We start from the raw sequence: 12807 nt of genomic DNA on the forward strand, positions 1-12807 counted from the left end.
TTCTAACATTTACTGAGTATTAATTGTGACGGTTAGCGGGGCGCGGTTTTCGGCCTCTGACCAACCAGAGAACGGAACGGAAAAGAAATTGCCCGATCCCGTTTAGCGCGAGGTCGTGGAAGTACAGTGTATACCATATGGGGAATAGCGGTCCTCTCGCCGCTTTAACGGAAGGCGCCCCACTCCGCGAGGCCTATATAAACCGCAAGTGCGTCCCTGAACGACGACTGTCAATTCCACGTCCTTTTTTTTTTTCTCAGCTCTTTCTCAGCCGTGTCTGCTTAGCAAGAAACTACGCAAATTGCTAATACAAACATTTTTTACATCCCCCCTGCACGGGTCCACCTCATTCCTGCGCCGCCCTCCCCATCTGCACTGTGACTACTTTTGAGTAGTTGACAGAAATTACAGCTTTGGGCTTCTACTGCAGCAGTGAGCCATCATCCACAATTCAGATGACTAGAAGATGACTTGTATTGAAAATTTGCCTTCATTGTTCGCTCACTCTACTAGCTATGATGAGACTGAATTCCTCTCAGTCCTGAGTTTACTAACACGAGTGTGGCCGCTAGGAACTTCAGCATTGCAATTGATTAGGCGGATCTTATAGTCCGGTGATTTAATCATGTGGTATTCGGATGAGAGATATCCTGATCCCAGACGCGCCAGAAATAAGCCCATCTGTGCATGGTTGCTATTCCATCAGTAGAAATACTGTGCAATTTCTATTTAATAGTATCATATCCACTGTTCTAGCTGTTACATTTATTGAAAGGCAAGTATAATCAATAATGAAAATACCGCATCATCTGAGCTGGCATTTACAGCTGTAGAGCTAAAAGGGGCTAACACATTCATTAAGGCAGATTTGTGAGGATGCTAATCCAATGTTGGTGTTACAAGCGTCAAACCCGCTTGTAAGACGCCTTGATTCATGCACGGCAGCAATGACATAGTAATCTGGATGACTTTAGTCACAGATTGGCCAGCAATGCCTTAATTGTGGGACGGAAGCGGAGTTGCTCATGAAACTGAGTAGCATCAGGCGTGCTACTAGATCATGTCTCATTTTTGAGCTTAGATTTGGGTTATCTGATTGGAAATTGGCCAGTCCGCTGATTACGACGACTGCATCGTCAATATTGCTGTTTGCTGCAGGTGGAGACAACAGTGACAGAATATGTTAGCAGTAGCGATATCGACGTTCGAGGAGAACTAACAGCCTTTTTGCACATTTTGTGCCCTGAGGCATATATAAAGACCTCAGTGCTCAGCAGGATGGAGTGTAACCGTTGGATATCAGTTTCATTTTCCTAACCTCTCTACCTCTCTACAACCATTGCACGACCATGGCTATTACCTTAGAAAAAATCAAATTTTACCGTCCTCATTCACTTCCTGCACGTCCTATATAGAGCATCCCTCCAAATGAGTATTCAACTCCCTTCCTCCACCCCTCAAAAAGAGTCAATCCAAAATCTTCCATTCACTCAAGCTCCCTCACATCCTTTTGACAACCAGCTTTGCACTATACACTCCCCCCTCGTCCACCAGCTGCTGTCTCCTCCATTCACAGTTCAGAGAGTACAATCTTACTGACTACCTCAAGCACATCTAATGTACTTCATACCCATCCCGTGTATTCGAATGATTCTTCAGTCGTGGAGGGTGGAAAAAATGAGGAGAAAGAGTCTTTGGTTCGCTTGCCTGCGAAAGGTATACTCCTTATCCATGCAACCTGGTCGCTTTTGGCTTACATATACAATTAGGAGACGAAGATGACGATAGCAGTAGTGTACATACAACTTTGTCAGATCGAGGAATCCCAGCTGAATGTGTATCGTCCGTCTCACCGCAGAAGCGCCCTTGAAGGCGGTAGAAAATGCAGATCTCTCGCAGCCACTTAGTCAAGGTCAGGCAGAGCTACAGGACCAAGCTAGTGATGCCACTCAAAGTATATCACCATTCTGCATGCCTGAAACAGCAACATCAGCACCAGTCCTCGAGGATTTCACTCTGAGAGATATAGCGACGCTATCTTCTGCATCGGGATCGCCTACTGTTAGTCCGGGTCAAACTCAGCAAAATTTGCCTATCATCATCGCCCAGCACTTGGAGTCTCAAGGAAGCAGTTCGCCAATTGAAAGCATCGAGTCACAGGATATTCTGGAAGATTTCATACTTGCTACCTTATATCTATCGGAAAACTTTTCAAATTCGTTACAGAATGAAATAGCACGCGTTCCCAGTCCCCTGCCTCAACCAGTTGTAATCCCTGATTTACCTCGTTTCTTAGACCTGTTGCAGGGATCACCTGACTGGGCAGCGTCTCATGATTAGTCTTACTGCGCGAGTCAGGTTGTCGAAGATCTTGACATATCTGTGTCTAACAACGCGAACAAGAACAACGCAGAACATGTTGGCAACATCGACAGAGGCGAATCAAGGGAATACTTGCATCCAGCGAAAAGATTGAAGAGGAGTCATATACTGGATACGGTCTCATCGATTTCTCAAGAAATAGCTCCACGGCTATCTCCTGAGTCTCCATGCTCCAGACAGCCTGAGTCGCCACAACAAGAGGCGAATCAGGAAAGCGAGTCTATCCCCGTCCAGGGCCTTCTCAAATTACAATATATTGGATCCGAGGTCGTCTACTGTTTAGAGTTATCCCAATCCCATATTTCGTCATTATTTGGGGGGGGGGGGGGGGGCAAACGAATGGTATTCAGCCATCTCAACAGAAAGGCCATTCTACGGTCAGATACCGAAAATTCTCACCAGAAGAAGATGCGTTTATCGTTGAACTGAAAAGCAAGAAATTCAGCTGGGACATGATAGAGGATCAATTTGCGCAACGATTTCCACACCGGAGCAAGTCGTCGCTGCAGGTGCACTACTGTACTAAATTAAAGGGGTCGACGAAACGAAGTAGAAAGAGGCAGATCAAGAGCCGTGGATAGCCATCGTTTTGTCTTGATAGAGACGCAGCATCGTAAATCAGCCTGGAATGATCGAAGTGATACCATTATTAGCATCACTTCTTGTCTGTATGTGAGCCACATTCCACCGAATCGTGGGCAAATAATTGTAGGAAAACTGAATGTATATTTGCTAGCCTTCTAAGTGCCGCCAAGGCATTGCTCTGATATCAACTTGCTTGAATAACATGTACTCATAAGCTGACAGGTGCAGCCACATCAAGAAGTAACTGTTGATCGTATCTCGGGTCACCAGGGAAGACAAACGAGCGATGAGAGGGCCGCTAGATTAATTGAGATATAGATGAGGGCAAGAAAAATGGGAATTGGAAAGCGCCATTGACTCCTAAACAGGAATATTCGTGCTGTCGAACAGATGTCTGAATTGTATTAGTGGTAAGTATCGAATCTTTTCGAATGGAACAAAGCTGGGGTTCCATAGCAGATTAACAATCAACTGGACCATAGAGAACAATTTGAAAGTGTACGCGACCGTTGTCTACCAAATCTGGGGGACCCGAAGAACGGATTACCCCCTAGAAAAGTTTTGTGATATCATTAGTCGATTGCTTGCATCTGTGGGCAAATACCTAGTTGTACAAGGAAGAGAGGTATAGATGCATCGGAAAATTAGTTTATGTTGAGTTAGAAAAGGATATCTTTGAATCAACTTGTCAGATCAAAGCTCTTCTTCGCACACGTTTGGATAAAGTATGTTCTACTGAGAATTTAAAGGGCTACAAGGCGTGAGAAGATTATATTTCATGGCTTCCTAGAAAAACCACACATAGCCGACCACCTCTGCAATATAATACGACAATGCTCTCATTCAGCAGTAGCCTGGAGAGCATTGCTATCCGCTCCCTTTTCAAGCAGTAACTGAAAAGCCTTAAGATGTCCTCCTTGAGCAGCATCTTGGAGAGAATTGCCATAGTAACCACCCTGAGCATTGGCATCCGCTCCCTTTTCATAGTAGCTGAACGATCTCGACATGTCCTGCTAGAGCAGTAGCCTGGGAGAATTGACATTCGCTCCCTTCTCGAGTAATAGCTGAACAATCTCAACATGTCCTCCTTGAGCAGCAGCGTGGAGAGCATAGCCATATCGTCCACCTTGAGCATTGACCTCCGCTCCTTTTTTGAGTAGTAGCTGAACGATTTCAAGATGTCCTACTTGAGCAGCAGCCTGGAGAGCATTGCCATATTCTCCACCCTGAGCATTGACATCCGCTCCATTTTCAAGTAGTAGCTGAATAATCTCAAGATTTCCTTTGTGAGCAGCAGCCTGGAGAGCATTGCGGTATTCTCCACCTTGAGCATTCACCTCCGCTCCCTTTTTGAGTAGTAGCTGAACAATCTCAACATGTCCTCCTTGAGCAGCAGCCTGCAAAGCACTGCCATACCATGGGCCTTCAGCAATGCCATACCATGACCCCGGAGTATTGTCAATCCATCCCCTCGGAGCATCAACATCAGCATTAACATCAGCCCCATTTTCCAGTAGTCGTCGAGCAATCTCTACATGTCCTCTTTGAGCAGCGGCATAGAGAGCATTACCATATTCTCCACCCTGAGCGTTTACATCGGCTCTATCACTCAGTAGCTGTTGAACGATCCCAAAATGTCCTCTTTGAGCAGCAGCCTGGAGAGCATTGCCATAGCATCCACCCTGAGCATTGACATCGGCTCTATTGTCCAGTAGTTGTTGAACGATCCCAAGGTGTCCTCCTTGAGCAGCAGCCTGAATAGCATGGCCATAAACTCCGCCCTGAGCATTGACATCAGCTCCCATTTCCAGCAGTTGTTGGACAACTTCAGAATATCCCCTCACACAAGCCCATTGTAATGCATTTATTCCTGACCTGTCGGTCCGATTAATTTCACCTATCTTATGCCTAACCACCCGACATAGTATGTTTTGATGGCCGTTGAATGCAGCTAAATGCAGTGCCTCCATTTTGGGGTCCCCGTGATATGGCATTACTGTCCTCCAAAATTTGGGAAACCACAAATGAAACAGATCGGTGGTAACGTCATACAGCCTCCAGACCCATTGCACCAATCTAGCTTCTGGACATGATATGCCTCGGAAATGATCGGCCCAATTTTCTGCGGAATAATATAGTAAGCTTCTTACAGATGCTCTGTCATCACTGACCAGATCATTCATATGAAGGTATTTGACGCATATTTCAGTCATTTGTGCCTCTGTTTTGCTTTGCTCAAGATACCAATAGAAGCTAACAGAGTTATCGTGTTTGCAAATAAGGAACTCTCTTGCAGTCTGATGAATAAGATAGATTTTGAATTCCTTGATGAAAACAAACAGCCCACAGAGTTGCCGTATCTTTTGGTCTAATTTATTAGAACTCAGGCCTGCCTCCATTGCTGTTTCAGCATCCGGAGTCGTAGCCACCCCTAGTGCCATGGCCATCTCCCGAACAGTTAGTGGACGTCGTGCGCCAACAATGATTCGCAGAATGGTTTTCACCTTGGCTTTTTGGTCTGAAGGAACTCGATCGAGTATTCTCTCGTATGCTTCAGGGACATTCTTCGGAAGCGGTGGGATCGTTTCCCGGTCTGGCCGAAGGCTATGTTTCAATGTACTTTTGAGATCATCGATTGCTAAATACAACCAAAGGTATGTGCGATGCTTCATATTGTACAGCTCTTTCTGGAGCCGCTCTTGCGTGTCTGCACACAAACCTAGGTCCTTCCCCAGCTCAGTTACTTTGACTTTTACTACTAGGTTGATCTCTTCGTGAATTTGATCATTCTCTTCTTTACCGCGGAGATGGATCTGCGGGAAAAATTCAGTGACTGGCCGAAAGCGATCTTGAATATCATCATATGGTCGACTTGTCACGAGAAACTTCAACCAATTTCCTTGACTGGCCTGGTGTCGGTTATGAAATTCACGAAGTCTCTCAATCAGCTGTTTCTAGTCTACATCATAGCACTCATCAAGAGCATCAAACACACAGACTGTATTTTCAAATATACGATCGGACGTGGCCACCATGAAAATGCGCCACATGTTGTCCACTTCATATTGAATCTTCTCTTTATTTCTTTCCCAGAATGGTAATGCATGTCGCAACAGTTGTGGTTGCCAGCTGAACAGCTGATGAAGCACGGCACATAGCGCAGTAGCAAGGTTATTCTGCTCGTCATTATCCTTGAAAAAGAAATACACAATGGAGACAGTCGGGTCGGAGGCCCCAAACACGCTATCAATTAGGGATTTGGCGAGTACGGATTTACCACATCCTGGGTCAGCCGAGATCTACAAGAGATCATTGCTTGTGGCGTTCTACCAGCGCAGGTACTCAGGGCTGTTGAGTACCCACTCACACGTTCCTTCCAAGCGGTTAGGATTGATATTTTTGAACTTTTCATAGGTCGACGTCTTGAATGCTTGATGACAGCGACGTTGATCTTCCGTCAAGACTCTCTCCATTTTCTCGCGGTGATGGCCTTCTCGTTGATCGAAAGCCTTTCTTTGGTCCTCCTTAATATCTTCAAGCAAAGCTAATGAAGATAGAATAGCGCTTCGTGTTAACCTGTGAAGGAACTATCATATAATGCCGGCAATTACTTACAGCACATATCTGCAACTAAGCTCTCTTGAGATACACCTTTTGGCACATAGCCTAACAGCTCTTTCGTAAAGGCTGCAGCCGCTAGTGCAGCATAACCTTGCCATTGTTTATTCTTATGCGAGTCGGCATAATCGCAAATACCCCGTATCATCAGGCAAGGAAAGTCCGCCATTAAGCCTGCCGCCTCCATCTCAAAACACAACGCACCAGTGTCCTCGCGGATGGCCTCCCTCGTCTTTCCGTCTTTAATCAAAGTATTCCCAGATGCAATTGTTCCATAGTGTGTTTGTGGGTCGCCGTCTTCGCGGGTAATACGATCTTCCTCCTACTCCACCAAACACTGATCACAGGATGCTGCATTCTCAGGATGCTCATGCTCTATTTTGAATAGCCGGTCCATGTCGACGTCAGGACGGCTAAAGATATTCCGTGTCCGTTTATTTTTCCTAATAGCTTCTTGAAGGTACACTGGATACTGAGGATCATCATATAGTTCTGCCGCCCTCACCTGAGCCAGCGCGTTCAGCAATGACTTTAGCGGGCTATTTAAGGACCCAAGGCGTTGAATTTTACCATCTCTGCTAATTTTACCCATGTTGTGTTGAATAACGCCACTATAAGAGCCTTCAGGACGACTGACCACAATGTCACCCAGGCGAATGTTGTGCTCCGCGGAAGGAGCTCCTCCGCCGATGCCCACTATCAAGCCGATGCAAAGCGAGTCACTAAAGGTTCTCATCATATTATTAGCAACTGTGGTGGCTAAAGTAATCCCGTATTGTCTATCTGGCAGACACGCGATCACGACATAGTGACGGCCAATCCGACCCAAGGTGTATGTGTTGGAGTCCGTCCTTTCCTGCTCTTGGAGAATACCGAAATTCTCGTCCAGCATCTGGATTGCGGCGGCTGCTTCAATAGGTAGGGCACATATCCAACCGATCTGGAACTTATATCGGGACGGAGGAGTTTCCATGGTTCAGAGTCGTGACATCACAAATATGTATCGGGTTGAGTGATGAGGGGAAACAGTTCAACAATACGAAAACATTGTTTCATGATAGGATGTGTTGCGTGAGATTCATACAGATGTGTCGACAAGGCTGAACGATAACAAGGCTGACTTTGAGGTTGCGGGCGGTAAGAGGGAGTTCATGATTGGAAGAAACTGACGCTCTTAGCACACGATTCCGCAGCATCTCTACCCTTCATTGGCTGAGATTTGAAGCGATAATCTGTCACAACATACCTGACCATTCATAATATATGTGAGCGTAGGAAATCTGAGTGCGATAAAATCCAGCAGTGTAGTCGATTTTGGCTACTGAACCTAGTGGAGAACAGTATCAAGTTTGTTTTTGTGATATATGTGAGCTTAGAATGACACAACTAACAAATTTGCGGTAGACTTCAGAGTTAGACTGTTCTGGACAAAATTTGCTAACGCCCGACATATTTCACTAGGTGCAAAGACGCTGATTTTTGACAAACGAGTGGATCCGACGTCATCCGCTCTTTGAGTTCTCTCAGAAGTATATTTCTCCCTAGAAGAGCTCCTTATCCGTTATATTCGCTACCTGTCCTAGACCCCAGAGACATATTGATTTCGATTAAGTTCAGGAGAATAACGCTGGTAACGAATAACCTCAATTCCGCTCTACGCCTCCACCACGTTTGGATAAAAGTCGAAACAAGCTTGAATCGGTCTTCCGCACTGAACACAAGAGTACTTGAATAATGAACCTTTGGAATGGATGTCATCCACACAGTCTTTGCATAGAGTATGGCCACAGCTGAAAACGTTCCAGTTCTTATTGAATGTTCTATGGCATACAACACACTTTAAAATATTGCGCCGCTTTTGTTCGTTGACTTGTCGCTGCAGAAATTGAATCTGACGATGGAGCTCTCTCTCTTTCTTCTTCCATTCATTCTTTTTCTTCTTCCATCGATCCCTTTCTTCCTTCCATCGATGTCTTTCTTGGGCTGATTGTTCGTTTTGTTTTTCTAAGGATTCATACTGTCCTTGTATTTCAGTCACCAATTGCCTCTGTTGATTGTCAGCATATGATTGAGAAATCCGGACAAGAGTTCCTTACGATTTTAGATGGAAGACTCGGCGTATCCGAGTCTTCTCTTCCTCGTTTACCAAGAGACGATGCCGAGATAGCATGGTCCATTGTGACTTGGTAGTCTCGGTAAGCATAATCGGGATGACGAGTATTTCGACGCCGTGGCCGTGATGGTTGCGAAAGAACTGTGCTGCTATCACCCTCGTCCTCACTAATTTCAATAACTGGAATAAAGAGATTCTGTGCTCCACTGGACTCTTCACCGGACGCAAGTCGCTCGCTATATAGCTGCAACGGAGGTAATTCCTCATCGAAGAGAATGGTTGAGGGAGGATTTGAGGGAGGAGAGCCAAGTGATGTTTGTGCAGCAGCTTCAGTAGCCAGAGGTTCACTTTCTAGTCCTTGTGTGAACCTTGGAATACGCAAGTCGTTGACCAGGAAAGAAGTTGATTGCTGCTGACCCTCCATTTTGTCAGATGTGTCAGCGTCGACGAAAAAATTGAGAAGAAGGTTTTTTCCTGCTGCGGTGGGAAGTTACTCCAATTTATACCTTTTCTCAGCTGGCAGATACCCGATGATTCATTATTTCAATGGGGCTGAGCAATCCGTCTCTTATTTTCTCAGGGGCATTAGATGCAACGCTGAAAGTGGAGATGAGAGAAACTACAACGCGAGGCGTAGAATCTGGCCTATCAGATTTCTACCACCCAGGAAATGTGGCTCAGTATCATGCAGCATAGAGGGTAGTCTCTCCCAGAAATTGAAATTCACAATGACTCGCGGCCTGACGCATCCTAATCAGGCAGGAGGAGGCGTCATGAGTGGGCTGCAACAGCTTTCGTGGTTTTCATCTACCAGCCGGTGTACTGGTGTATGATAACGCCGGAGGAAATCGGCGAGTGTCGCACACAGTCAGGCCTCTGGTGTCGACTATACCAAAGAGGAATATACTCAAGAAAAGCAGCGATATCGCCATCATTGCAAGGCGTCTTTATCTCTGAAACATGTGCCGATTGAACATGCCTCGAACCATTTTCCCTGGAGCTAGAATCAATTACTTGTAAGGTACAAAGGTGCAATTTGGCACCCCTTGGATACCATCGTGGCTGATCAGACGCCATTCTGCGAAGGCCTTGTCTCGCCTTTCAAGTAAATACCCCATCAGTCATCCACCAAGGTGATTTTGATCGTATCATTTATCAGCTATCACTAATGCCGTATAGGAAACTTACAACCAGTGTCACAGAGACGACTTAGGGTCAGCAATCAATTTAAAGAGTTGGCCAAATGGAACGTCAGAATAGAGTCCGTTCCCAATGTTGAACGTCTCGGTTGCAGAATTTGTGGTAGAATGGCGGCACTATCCCAGATTTGATAAGTGAGATACCGTCCCAATTTCATCTCGATCTGTGTCATGTCGATTGCTAATTTTTTAATTAGTTGAGGACATACGGTAAAATTGTGTACGCTTCATAGACACCCCCTTAATTGAGACCTAATATGGAAATCACCACTACCTTCCAGCCTACCTTTCCCAAAATAGTTTAGCGTTGTTTGGCACTGCACGCACAAGATATCAGCCCAGGGAGAACCATTTCCATCTCTCTACCTCTCTCATTTTTTGTTATCCCACTACATGCCCTGCGGTGAGTTGTGATCGATTATGGCGTAGTCCCGTTTCTGACTAACCGTGATTTAGTGCTCCTGAACTCAGACAATCCAGTGACAACACTCAACTCCAGCAACAGTACACTTACCGTAGGATGTCTATCACTTCACCCTCTTCTCACCATCTTGGAGACGAAAATATTGCCGAGGAACGCCGCCTGCGCGCACTGATGGTGCAACATCCGCCTCAAATACCGTACTATGGCGTGTATGTGCGTCAAGCTAGTGGCCAAGCTGGAGGTGAGCCAACTCCTATATTCTCTCTAGAGCCGCACTGACCTCGAACTAGAACCTGCACAGCCCATGAGGCACTGGGAACCAAGCGGCATTATCGACCCAATCTACGAGGGCAAACGTCGTCAGCGGGCTATATCCAAAAAGTGAAGGCCATACGAGCAAAGGTCCAAAAGGGGCTGGACAGCGTTTCTGATCAGCATACCGCTTTGAACGATCAAATCCAGGAGCTGAAAGGGGAGCTAGAAAATGATTTCAGCGATCTAGACCGGTTGGTGGCCTCTCTGACCGTGCACTGGGTCCGTATCGAGAACGATATTGCTAGGGAGTATGGTTATGAACAAGCAGATGATGACCAGTTGAAGATTCTCAGCTTAGCATATACAGACGCAGAGGAGCAGTGGTATCGCACACATTTAGAGATATAGGACAGATCACGCGCAATGGTTTGGTGCTCCTCTATTAAGGACACAACATCCGTCCTTAACAGCCATCCAATTTAGTGACGGGGGGCTTGTATCTTCTTCTAGGATAGGAATAATTTAAGGAAGTGCGGAAAGATACTCAGCTTCGTGTTCCGTCACAAATTGCTGACGTCCTCGGAAAATAAATGATCACTAAGGCTTTGCATGTTAATAATGTTCTTTTAAACATGAGCAGTAGCATACCCATCATTGCCGACAGTAACAGGAACTGTGGAACCGTAGTTTGTTGGGATACCTACTGAGGATGTGCGGATTGACCGCTGTGCAAGCACTTGATGATTGTGCCTACCGCATGCGATAGCTGCACTACCGACAAAACTCGTATTACCCTAGTAACCAAAAATCCCACAGGAAAATATTATATACACGCAGCGCTCTGATTCGCTAAATCAATCAACACTTATCCACGTGCGTGCCGCGTATATCTAGCTAGCCATCCCCCGTCCCCCTAACTCTTGGACAAAAATTCACAGGAACTCTTGCACAGATAGACGAATTCCCTACAATTGTTTATATCAAACAGTCAGAGGCCCAAACTCCTCACCCCTCTCTACCACCTAGCCACCAGAAGTGCGGCCTTTGACGCGTCTCAACGCGTCCGGCAACACTATGGCGCGTAAAGGCCCTGGTACAGATGGCCCTCTACAGACAGCCCTACTGGAATCCACGTCCGCAGCCATGACAAGAGCTTCTGAAGGACAGAAGATCTTCAGCCCTATAGCTGCATTCCTCGATAAACACCGCAGCCAAACCACCGGCCTGGCCCCTCATCTACTGAGAGCCCTCACCGCTCTAAGCGATGACCTCGCCTCAGTAGCCCAACGACATTTTAGCGCCTATATCAGCAGTATCTTGACGACCTCCATTCTACCTGCCCTGTCCCCTTTCCCTTCCCCTTCCCCTTCCCCTTCCCCTTCCCCTTCCCCTACTCCAAATTCCTTACCCCCTTCACCCCCTCCCTCACGTCCCCTCTCAGGTCTTGAACAGTCGACTTATGCAACTATTACCCAATATGCCCCGGTCAAATCAACTCCTACTACTCACTCCAAAGCCCAAGTTAAAAAGCCTATGCCTCTGGTGAAACAACCCCTTCCTGACAACCAGCTCTTCGTACGCCTCCCAGCTGACCATGGAGCTAGAAAAATGGAAGCCTACACTATCTACTCTAGCCTACAGTCTCAACTAAACTCAAACAGTTCAGCACTAAAAGAAGTTCAAGCTACAAAGACTGGTTTTGCACTATGTCCCTCATCTCCAGAAGCCCTCCTAACCCTTAAGGCCCAAAAAGAGATTATCTCTGCATTCTTTGTGAACTACCAGATAGAACGCAGCTCCCGATGGGTCTCGTACTGAGTCACCAATGTGCCAAGGAAAGTTGGCCAAATCTTGGACGGTCAATACTCTCTAATCCCTGTCAATCCTACACTACTATCCTTAGAAATCAGTGAAACTACAGGACTCAAGCCTATATCTATCAGCGAGACCGCTACAAGTGCCGCCAACCCTGATACTCTTTCCTCAAGCTGGTTTGTTAACTTCCCAGAAGGCACGAAATCACCACTGCCTATCCAGCTACACCTTTTTAGCACTATTACTAATGCTCGTCACCTCTCTAAGAGAACAACAGTTATCCAATGCATACAATGCTGGAAATGGCATAATGCACAATCCTGTGCCCGCCCCTCTCAATGCCGGCTCTGTGGCTCCTTAGAGCATACTGAACAGGAACATGTTAACCGCTGCATAGCCCTGGAGCCTCATCAGTG

The 12807-nt window shown here is 46.2% G+C and overlaps 6 protein-coding genes across 6 annotated transcripts, besides 2 other annotated features; 3 read left to right on the forward strand and 3 right to left on the reverse strand.

Annotated features, from left to right (window-relative positions):
• Positions 1-1833: 1833 nt before the first annotated feature.
• TSTA_040050 (uncharacterized protein) lies at positions 1834-2340 on the forward strand (the record flags this gene model as incomplete). Its single annotated transcript, XM_002481200.1, has 2 exons — positions 1834-1954; positions 1985-2340. The coding sequence occupies 2 exons, from the start codon at positions 1834-1836 to the stop codon at positions 2338-2340; spliced, it is 477 nt and encodes a 158-aa protein (XP_002481245.1).
• Positions 2341-3806: 1466 nt separating this feature from the next.
• Positions 3807-4772, reverse strand: TSTA_040060 (ankyrin repeat containing protein; the record flags this gene model as incomplete). The annotated part of the gene is made up of 2 exons (XM_002481201.1): positions 3807-3980; positions 4008-4772. The coding sequence occupies 2 exons, from the start codon at positions 4770-4772 to the stop codon at positions 3807-3809; spliced, it is 939 nt and encodes a 312-aa protein (XP_002481246.1).
• A 188-nt stretch (positions 4773-4960) lies between these two features.
• TSTA_040070 (uncharacterized protein) lies at positions 4961-7653 on the reverse strand (the record flags this gene model as incomplete). The annotated part of the gene is made up of 6 exons (XM_002481202.1): positions 7091-7653; positions 6583-6907; positions 6327-6511; positions 5967-6266; positions 5118-5915; positions 4961-5089 (listed from the first exon to the last, which is right to left on the reverse strand). The coding sequence occupies exons 1-6, from the start codon at positions 7556-7558 to the stop codon at positions 4961-4963; spliced, it is 2205 nt and encodes a 734-aa protein (XP_002481247.1). The 5' UTR covers positions 7559-7653.
• Positions 7654-8239: 586 nt separating this feature from the next.
• Positions 8240-9122, reverse strand: TSTA_040080 (uncharacterized protein; the record flags this gene model as incomplete). Its single annotated transcript, XM_002481203.1, has 2 exons — positions 8240-8632; positions 8682-9122. 2 exons carry the CDS (start codon positions 9120-9122, stop codon positions 8240-8242), a joined length of 834 nt encoding a protein of 277 aa, XP_002481248.1.
• Positions 8489-8553: a sequence feature (CT-rich).
• Positions 9123-10252: 1130 nt separating the features above from the next.
• TSTA_040090 (uncharacterized protein) lies at positions 10253-10984 on the forward strand (the record flags this gene model as incomplete). The annotated part of the gene is made up of 3 exons (XM_002481204.1): positions 10253-10300; positions 10354-10562; positions 10623-10984. Exons 2-3 carry the CDS (start codon positions 10418-10420, stop codon positions 10982-10984), a joined length of 507 nt encoding a protein of 168 aa, XP_002481249.1. The 5' UTR covers positions 10253-10300; positions 10354-10417.
• A 666-nt stretch (positions 10985-11650) lies between these two features.
• TSTA_040100 (uncharacterized protein) lies at positions 11651-12752 on the forward strand (the record flags this gene model as incomplete). Its single annotated transcript, XM_002481205.1, has 4 exons — positions 11651-11888; positions 12018-12387; positions 12412-12567; positions 12614-12752. 4 exons carry the CDS (start codon positions 11651-11653, stop codon positions 12750-12752), a joined length of 903 nt encoding a protein of 300 aa, XP_002481250.1.
• Positions 11922-11968: a sequence feature (C-rich).
• Positions 12753-12807: the final 55 nt, after the last annotated feature.

This window comes from Talaromyces stipitatus, genomic scaffold, assembly GCF_000003125.1.
Source record: "Talaromyces stipitatus ATCC 10500 scf_1105507295541 genomic scaffold, whole genome shotgun sequence".
In the NCBI taxonomy this organism is placed as follows: domain Eukaryota; kingdom Fungi; phylum Ascomycota; class Eurotiomycetes; order Eurotiales; family Trichocomaceae; genus Talaromyces; species Talaromyces stipitatus.